The sequence below is a fragment of the Numenius arquata genome, chromosome 9 (genome assembly GCF_964106895.1).
Source record: "Numenius arquata chromosome 9, bNumArq3.hap1.1, whole genome shotgun sequence".
Lineage (NCBI taxonomy): Eukaryota > Metazoa > Chordata > Aves > Charadriiformes > Scolopacidae > Numenius > Numenius arquata.
In genome coordinates this window covers 35,975,335-35,985,759 of record NC_133584.1, presented here as the reverse complement: position 1 = coordinate 35,985,759, position 10,425 = coordinate 35,975,335, and the positions used below count along the sequence as shown (strand labels likewise).

At 38.6% G+C, this 10,425-nt stretch overlaps 1 protein-coding gene across 2 annotated transcripts in view; it reads right to left on the bottom strand.

Moving 5' to 3' along the window:
• Window positions 1-6,887: 6,887 nt before the first annotated feature.
• The window catches only part of BMP5 (bone morphogenetic protein 5), a 54,276-nt gene continuing 50,738 nt past the window's right edge, over window positions 6,888-10,425 (bottom strand). For both annotated transcript variants that reach the window (XM_074153229.1, XM_074153230.1), the window contains one exon: window positions 6,888-7,037. In XM_074153229.1, coding sequence (XP_074009330.1) covers window positions 6,888-7,037 — 150 coding nt within the window. The remainder of the gene's footprint in view (window positions 7,038-10,425) is intronic.

Below are 10,425 nucleotides of genomic sequence, written 5' to 3'. Positions count from 1 at the left end.
CGTCAGCAGTCGGTGGTCACAGCCCCTGCTAGGCGGACGGGGCTTCTGTGAGGTACCAACACTGCCTGGACTCCCCGGCTATGGTGGCCACTTCCGCAGCACTGGTGTGGGCTCTGCAATTCAGCAATGATCTTTTAAAAAACTTTTAAAAAATTGTTTTCATGATCTTTTTTTAAATCTTCTAGTCGAAGTTTGAGAATTTCCATGTTCAGTTCAGTTCTGAAGTGTGAAATTCTTTACCCAGAATTTTAAGTCATGACCTTCAGCCTTTTTTTTTTTTTTGTAGATAGGTGAGAGGAAAGAATAAAAGCATAAAGGCTTGGTTCTAAGAAGAAGAAAATTGAGAATTAAGCAGTTAATTATATTCTAGCATGAATAATATTCTCATTACCTCACTGTCCAATACAGATAAACAGAAAGAATCAGAAATATATTTACAAGTATTTCAAGGGCACTGTTAATTTTGATAGTTTTTGTATTTACACCAATATATCTGAGACTAAAAATCTGGTTCTTGGATATACGTCCTGAGGTTAGCAATGTAGGTCCTGCTAATTAGCAACTTTTTACTTTTTGCTAAATTAATAGATTTCAAAACATGAAATGTAAGCAGGCTCAGTAGTTTGCTAAAAATTATTTTTTTAATAGGAATCCAAGTTTTTTATGAGCTATACCAATTCCATTTTCAAAGGGAAACCAATTACGATGTTTTGTTTCTTGCTAAATGCCCAAATGCTTTTTACAGGACGGTTTTGTGGAAGTCTATGCACCTACCTACATATGCTTCTCCACAAGAATTCATACCATGATAGCAAACCAAGAAATATTCCACGTGTGTGAAAAAGAAGGAAAAAGTGAGCAGAAAGATTTCTCAAAGATTCACATCCCAATTAAACAAGTAACTAACTTGGTAGGTCTTGTCTTTGTTCCATCCCTCCGGCACAGTCTAGGAAAGAGCATTCCCTGTGGGAGCTGTTAGTCTTGAATAATAAAACAGATAACATGCAGAGAAGGCTGAAAAGAGCCGTTTCAGAGGTTAAGGGAGAAACACTAATTTTGAAAAGGAATCCCAGTGGTGCATGTATAATTGGCCCAAATAAAAGGGAACACACTTTGTTGTGGCAAGTTAATATGAGACAGCTCAGCAACCAAAAAAATAATCAGACACGAAAAGCTTTATTTTCCAATTAGATCAGTTCAGGGAGTTTGATGTATGTGCCATGTTTCTCTACCACATCTTGTCCAACTTTTGATCTCTGTGCAGTTGAGTAGCTCCAGGTCTGAGCTGGATTTCTCCTTTGTGGAAGGACTTATGAGGGCAGAGATGCTAGAAAGAGCCCCCTCCTAGTTTTCTCCTCACAATTTAATTACAGAGCATTCTCATTTTTACAAACATTTCTGCTCACAAGTCAGTTGGAGACTCAGAAGAAACCAGAACAAGTTTATACAGAGAAGATCCTGCTCCCACATCTCTGCTTTAATATTATTGTCTGAGAGCTGTTCCCTAGAAAATATGTTTCTCTCATATCTCCAGCCAACATCTGCCCTGGGATCCCCTGCTACACAGATATTAACACAGTCTCAGTCTTAATGCAGTGCTGAGCTCCCCACTGAGCAGGAGGAAAATGCAAGGAAGAAAAGGGAGGGATGCGTCACTGCCTTCAACTCTTCTGGTGCAGATTTACGATGCTGCTGAAAAGGTGCTCCAAGATCAGCTTCAAAGACATCTTGGTTAGTTCCATAGAAGTAGCTTTAAAATATAACCACCCCCGCATAGGAAAGGTGTGGTCTGCACCCTGCACGTGGCTTGATTTTACCACTCACTGCCCAGATTTCCACAAACAATCATGAAACTAGAAAAGTGCTTGGTAAATGCAAAGTATAGGTCCAGGTAGCCCCTCAGATTGCTTATCATCCATTAAAGTTATGAGCTTTAGGGACAAGAGTGTCAAGCGTATGCATCACTCCACCAAGAGCATGGGATAGGGGTTACAGCACTGGGACACTAGAGGTCTGATTGTCTCCCCTATACTGCCTCTCATCTCCTCTTCTCTTAGCCAAGCCTCTCCACTTTTCCATACCTGTAAAGTAGCAATACTAATAACACATACTTCTTTTGTAAAGCATTAACATCTGCTAAAGCAATGAAAATATCTTCATTCATATTAATAATAATAATTGATGGTGCCCATCTGGAAGCAAAAAAAGTACAGGAACAGAACAGAGTATTTAGCTCGAAATATAGCAGTCGGGACAAGCGTCTGTGTCATGTGTTGTAAATATGGAAAACAGAATACAAAAGGCCCATTTAATTCACATGAGATTCCCGATCCCTCATGTACCACGTTTGGTGCTGATTTATTTGTGAACTAAGATGGCAAGAAAACCTCCTCTTGCTGTTTTTGGTTGGATTTTTAGTTTAGTTTTCTTTTGTTTTTAATCAAGCTCTTGCTCAAGCCCTGTGAGTAAGAATTCAGCAACACATTGTAAATCACAGTTTGCAAGTTCTGTGACTGCAGATGAGATAGTAAAAGATAATGCTGTATTATTCACATGTGGCTTGTTCGTCATTCAGGCACCACATATCAGATTCTCCCTATGCACAGCTGAATGTGCGAGCAGAAAAGTTGGTAGAGGTTGCAAAGAACATGGTTTTAAAGTCCTGGTTATTAGAATCCTTTGGTTATTGCTGAAACAATTCAGAATCTTATGAATACAAGCTTAAACCATTTCTTTTAACCATCTTTGAGTCAAAGTCAATTCACGATGAAACTGTTTCAAAAGAGGAGCTGACAAGAAAAAAACAAAACAGAAATAGGCAGTCAGCAAGCCAGCCTTTTCCAAGCAAATGGTAGAGAAAATAATATTCCAAAATGAAGTGTCTGACATCCCATCATGATAACAAAAGCTTTCTGAAAGCTTCACGTCCCAATTAAACATCCCAGTAAAACTTCGTAAACAATGTAACATTATTTTAAGGGTGTCAGGGACCGTCCTTGTTTACAGTTGCCAGAGTCGTGGGGTCGTAAAGGACATGTCAGTCAGGACCGCCCTTTAGATATACACCAGAAGAAGGAATGATCATTCTTTTTGTTTGAGGGCATCCCCGCCAATTTCTATCCAAGATCTCTCTAACTGAATTTTGTGCTGATCGGATGCGTTGCTATGTTGTCACCTACCAGATGGCTTCAAATGCATTTAATTTTTACCTTCATTTTGTATAAAAAAAAAAAAAGGCTAATGCAATCCAAACAGGTATGGTTTTGACTATCAGCAAGCACCACCCACCCCTGCTCCCTAAAATTCATGAATTTCAAACCTTTGGCCAAAATTATAAAAATTTGACTCTATAAATGCTTTGTGAAAATGGGCATCCAGACAAAGAAAAGATGCCCATCAAGTGGTCTAACTGAAGGAAGACTGTTGTGGGGGTTCACAGCTCAGCACATCAGAGAACTCATAAATGCTGCACACTGCAGTCAGTCAGAGCTCACCTTCTCTTGGACAGCAAAATCACACTCGGAGAACAAGGCACTTCTAAAGGAAAATGAAATCACTGCTGCAATAATATTCACCTCCCAACTTTGACTTCCGCTGGGTGAGTACTCCTAAACCATAGAAGTGGTCACTAGTAACATCCTGTAAACATTTAGTTTTGGCCCAGAATGTGCAGCAATGGTATTAACATTATGAATAAGTTAAAGAGTGAGAAGCTCTGACCCGTAATGTAACATTAATTCCATACAGAGCTGCTTCAGTTTTTCTGGATTTCAGTCCTTTTAGACTCTTTCCAGTTGTTGAGGATACAGAAAGCTTAAATAGCTTTAAAAGGAACGAAGTTCTTGTGTCCTAAATGATAATGGAATGATCTTCCTAACTATAGAAATAGATATAGCTATATATATGGGTATATATTTAATATAATTATATTATATTATATATTATGTATAAATATATATAAAATAGCAGGCATTTGATGCGACCAAGCAAAAGAACAAACCCTCCTGTATTAGGTACTACTGGAGGAGGGCTTACCTGAACAAGTTTACATAAAAACAAACATATATACACTTATCCAGAGCATGCAGAAGGTGTGGTGCATTTGGACGTATGAGTTGAATGCATGATTTTTATTAATAGTGTAGATGGCTCACCAGATGCAGTTTAAGTACCATAATGTAAGTAATTTTGAAAATGTCTGTACTAAAAAATGAACCCCAGCAAAATCTATCCATAATTATTGATCTCTTGCTTTTAGTTTTAAATCATATATGAAGTCAGCGTCATTTTGTCATTTGTCTCAGAAGCAAAATCACAGCAGAACAAAATAGTATTACAGGTTTATTATGTCTCAAAATATAGAAATATATTCCAACAGCATATTTTAAAGAATAATATAACAATAATCTTCAGTTTCTTATTCTCAAAATGGTACACCATTATTTAAAAATATATTACTTAATGTACCCAAAATTTAGTTTCCATCAAATCCCATTTAGAATAAATTGAGCTCAAAAAAGCATATCTACCTGCCCAATTTATACAGAAACCAGTAGATTTTTTTAAGACAACCCAGGAATTTAACTGTTCAAAAACGTTAATTCAAGTGGAGTCATTATATTTTGCTATACACCCTTGTGCATGAACTGCAACTAAACGTAGATATGTAGGTAATGTCAGTATAAAATAAAGATGGAAGTGTAAAATGGAACTGTTGTATTAAGGAGAAAGAGTTCCCAAGCCTGAAATTAGAACTGTTAATTTTCAAAAACAAATGAGTGTATGCATAAAAAGGATTTATGTATTACACCAATAGCAAGATAAAATAAATTAGTTTCAGCAAAAAAGACATTTGCACATACACATGCATACACACAGTTACACGCACACGCCGATTTTATCAGTCTGTAATATTCTGAGTTTTCTGAAATATGTTTTAAATAACCAGAGAAGTAAGAGTTTACATGAATAGTCTGCCTAAGGAGAAACTGATATGTCCTGTTCATTTTTTAACAACTCTCTGAGAACTGTTTAAATGAAGCATTTTTAATCAAGGCAATTCATGATAAAAGCATATATTATAATTAGCCATGTAATAAAGAGCAAACAGAGTTTCTATTTTCCCATTTTTATAACACTAAAACAAAGGGTGTCCAAAGACATTAAATGTAGTGAATTCAAAATATGCATATGGGTAGTGGTGGTGGGAATGGTAATCTGGTATTAGTTGCGCAATTCACAACCACAGGATTTCATTTGGGGTCAAAAATTTAGGGAGATTAAAAGTCATAGAATCGTAGAATGTGTTGGGTTGGAAGGGACCTTTAAAGGACATCTAGTCTAACCCCCCTGCAGTAAGCAGGGGCATCTTTAACTAGATCAGTTTGCTCAGAGCTTCATCAAGCCTGACCTTGAATGTCTCCAGGGGTGAGGCCTCCACCACCTCTGTGGAAAACCTGTTCCAGTGTCTCACCACCCTCATTGTAAAGAACTTCTTCCTAATGTCTAATCTAAACCTATCCTGCTCCAGTTTAAAACCATTGCCCCTCATCCTGTGGCTACACGCCCTTGCAAACATTCCCTCCCCAGCTTTCTTGTAGGTCCCCTTCAGGTACTGGAAGACCACTGTAAGGTCTCCTTGGAGCCTTCTCTTCTCCAGGCTGAAAAAAAATTATTTATGTTTTTTTAAGAATTTTCAAAATTACAATAGTTAATGGTAAAAAAAGGAAAGATCCTAAGTCTCATGATTTAAACCAATCTCCACCTGATAGAAAAGCAAATGGGACCGAAAGTAGGCTGCAAATTACCCATGGCGCTTATGAGAGGTGTTTTCCACTTTTGTCTGAAAACAGCCACCATCAAGGACAACGTTTTCAATTGAACAGGTGACGACAACTGCACCCCTCATGCCTTCCCTTGCACACTCAGAAAACACATCCAAATGTGGGAACTAAATAAAGCAAAGCCTTTCTGTACCCTGTCTTCTGTACATTTTGTGTATATAGTAACTTGTATATATAATGGGAGGCTTGTGTGATTTTTTTGCTTGATTTTACCTTGTGCTGTTATTATTAAAATATTTGCTGGAGCAGTGTAATAGATAATAGACTGATATGATTTGAGGTAAGAATGTTGTAGTTCAATTTTTAGTGTTAACTTGGAAAGTCATAGGTAGAGGCGAGAGTCTGACTCCACAGAATTCCAGAAGCTTTGAGCCTTTTGCAAACTCTGCAGCCCACAAGCCAAGAAGTAACACACTCCTCCAGTTACACTCATCTTGTTAAACAAAATAGTTCTAACAATTATGTGCAATCATTTCCCTTCTATGTTCTATCTCCTATTTATTTACTTAAGCTCTGTTCAACATTTCACTTTTTCTAATGGAGCAGAACTTCTAAAAGAAAAAAAATATGTTTCGCCAAGCAGTTTTGTTTATTTTTTGTCTGTGCCTTTTTCTAAATAAATACCCCACCACAGTTTTCATTGGCACAATATGACCAAACGTATTTTAGTTCCTTTAACAATACGAAGCAGTTATAGAAGTTCTGGAGTTTCTAGCTTTAAACAAAAGTCTATACAAAGGTTTTACTTTAAAATATTGAAGTGGAAAGAAATAGATTCCAGCATGGTCAACTGAAGTTTGTGAAGTTCTACTGCATAGTGAGGTGACCCATAAAATAAATGGTTCTGAAATTTTGTTCATACAAAAGAAACTATATACTTTTAAATAAATAAAAGCTACTATATACATTATACTGTACATTTAAATGAGAGATGACATGAAATGGAATAAATTTAGGACTGCCTTTTCATCAGCAAGGCTCATATCTTGACTTTATTACAATCCTGAATAAAACCCTCTGCTTTAGATTATTTTTTTTTTTATTCTAGTGGCAGCCACATGAACGCACCACCATATTCCTGTATTTTTTTAAAATAACATTGGAACTGTCATCAAAGTAGAGCACGGAGATCGCATTCAGTTTTGTTGGTGCACAGCATGGCTTTGGTACATGATCAGGGAACATCAAGTGAACCTGAAAGACAGATAAATACACAGCTCACATATCAAACAGAGAGGTACAAGGACAACGTCAGTGCAAAACATGTCTTTGCAATTCAGAGTGCGCTGTGGTCGCAGATTTTCCTCGGTTAGCAACTTTAAAGCACAGCTTACCTCCAGAACATCGCTCTGATTTCAATCGCACGGGCAGAGTTATACAACAATAGCAGATGGAGAGATAAACGAGGAGGAGCGGCCAAGACACAAAGTTGGTTTTCACATGAGATTTAGGAAAGGGTTGGAGTCAGGCGGCTGCTCAGGAAAACATTTAAACATATTGTCAGTATCATCTCTGCTGAGGACAGTGCTTAACATGAAGCACAGGCTCAAGTCCCGGGTCTCACTGGGCCCCCAGGCTGTGCTAAAATGCTTTCCTGTGGCAGAGCCTCATCGTGGAGAGAAGTCTGCTGCCCGCAGCAAAGGCTGTGCAGGCAAAGGCTCAGATTGAAACTGTTTTCAGCCTATGAGAAGGTAAGATGTGGGTTCTCAGCATGAGTGCAGTTTAAGGTCTATATCTAGGTGACTCTGAATCCAATTCTAACTTCTGCCAAAGTCAAAATCAATTCATACTGGACAGAAGGTTTGGGGTAAGGGCTGAGGCAGAGAGGCATTACGTATACTAGGCTGAAAAATATCAATGAAAGGTTAAAGATAAGGAAAAGAGGTTTGAACAGCATCCCAGAACCAAGAAGATCTACTGGAAATATCTGAAAACGGGGGAAATACAAGTTCTTTGTACTTGAAAGAAGGTTGGATGCAATATTCTACATATGCTGAAGACTTGGAAACTGGGGAGGCCAGAAAAGAGGGAGTTGTAATAGAGAGGGCAAGAGATTATTAAGGCATGGATGAAGACTTCAGCAGTAATAGGTTTCATTTGTATGTTAAGTCTTTGTAAATCTGTTAGAGCCATCTGTCTTGCAGTGATATAAGCGCAGAGCCTTTGCCAGACAACAGAGAACAGTCTATCAGGAAACAATTTTTACATAACTGTTACCATGAGAAGGTCTTTTGAAATGAGCAATAATAAATCCTGAAGTAGCAGTTTAGTAAGGGTTTAGACACACATTTAAAAACAGTTTAACAAATGAACAGCAAAGCACTGGAGAAAAGAATGATTGTGCCTCATCTAGGCAGATGTTTGCCCTGCTCTGACTCCTGGTCCTACCAGCCCTGCCACCCCAGCTGGGAGCTCCATGGCCCTCCTAGCCCTGCATGACAGCAACGCTCCAAGCCTTTTCAAGAGTGAGCCTGGAAGTCAAGGCTCATCTACCATGCACTGACTTGCATGCCCATGAGGTCAATTCTACTCCAGTGCCTTTTCAGAGGGTGGTGGGAATCAAGACAGGAGAAGAAAGCTTATAAAATTCATTAAATGCAGTCTGTCTTGTATTTATATGCATCTGTATCATCTGTCTGACTAAGTTCAGTCTCAGAAAAAAGAGAGAGAGAGAGGTACTGGCCCAGCATTTCTCCTATTCTTGTTACAAAAGAAAAAAAAATGAGTCAGTAAAGTTTGGAGGGGTACCAAGGAACAATCACTTCCCAACACAAAGAGTGGGCTTTTTTAGAATGGTGTAATCAGTATGGCTGGGAGATGATTACATTTGGATTAGGGTGGGGTGTATGAATAATTGTTTCCCAAGCCATCCCCATGTGCACACCTTGTGTAAATCTGAATTTCATATAATTTAAACCAGAAAGCATTCAACTACTGTTATCTCATCTAATTTATGTGCAGTTAAAATTTAATTAGCCTCATGATTTTTTGGCTGCACAGCTGAATACATGTACAGTACATGCAGAGGGAGACACACAATTCCAGAAAGGCCATAAAAAGGAGGGAAAATTTAAGTATCCAGTTTAAAAAATAGGACAAACTACACTAATTTCTTAACAATGGGAAATTAACCATTTTTGGAAAGGATAGGCACATAAGAGAAAGTAGCACTGGGCCACTTCTTATTTAACAGTCCATAATTACACAGGGAACTCTAACCTGGGGATCTCAATGATGTTGGCAACTTTTCTGGACAATGTTTGCATAATGCTAAACTATTGCTTTGCTGACCTAGTTCTTTTCAGCTGAGGACTCCATACGTGCTGTTCTTCATTGTCTCCTAGGCACATGAATACATTCCTTGCCAACTAGCATTTGCTGTTCCCCTTCACCTGAACCCCTTACCTCAATTCTTCTGTTTATTTCCAGTCTCTGACTTTTTCCCTTCTTTTTGTGAATCTTGCTGACTTGAATTCTGGTATAGAGGAATAATGTTGTATTGGTGGCTGGACTTGTAGAAGGTGCAGAAATGAAAAGTTGAGTGGAAAGGAAAAGCTCTCAGCACATGCTGAGGTTTTAAAAATGTCACTCTCATGTAGAAATATTTGGCAGTTTTCACAAGCAGATTTTGTTTTCTGTCAGAAAGAAACCAAACTTTCTTTGTCTGTTTGAATTTTTTCCCCCTTTTCTTTCTGTTTGGGGGGGGGTTGGTTTTTGTTTTGTTTTGTTTTTTCTCCTAGAAGGGTAATAACTGCACTCATTTCTGAAGGAGAAGGTTTTTCAGGCCCAAGGTTTTTATGGCAAATTCAAAGAAAAAGATCACCATCCATGGACAGACTCATCAGCGTAGTCTGGTGGTCAGGATAGTTTCCTGTCATCAGTTTAAATCGGAGAGAGCCTTAAAGCCATGTTTCTCTAATTGCAGTCGAGTGCCTTGACCTTTCCAGAAACTAATTAGGGATGGCAGCCCTTTCCTGTTCTGATTTTGTACTCCCACTCCCTCCTTGTGTATTATCTCTCATTCCTCTGCTTCTTCATCATTCTGCTAATACTGATGCTGTTCAGAGCCAGTTCTTTAGCTGGCACCAGTGAAAAATCATGACCAGGCATTGGACTCACAGCATTACATTTGGGCATAGTCTAAAGGTCTTGATATCTGTAGGTGTTGTGTTTTCTGACCCATAGCTGAATGCTGCTGGGATAGAGGAGGCCTAGCCAGCTGCTTCAACTAAGATCCTCTTTTTGGTTGCCCCAGTTGTTGCACAGGACTAACGTAAGAACTAGCAGAGGCAGAAAGCTGGCTGCAAATCTCCTTTTACATGTACTAGGCAGAGCAGCAGATCCAAAGACGCTTATTTATAAATTGCATTTGTTAGCCAGGCATGACTGAACACAATTTCTTAGATGAAAATGCATCTGCTTGCAAAGCTTCCCGTTAAATTACGGTTTAAGTATCTCTGCCAACAGTTGACAACAGAGGCCCACAGAGTGGCCAAGTGTCAACGTTTCTGGAAGGTATAGCACATAGATGTTAACATGGAGCTTCAATAAGCTGCAAAAAAACTCTTGGAAGTGGGACCAG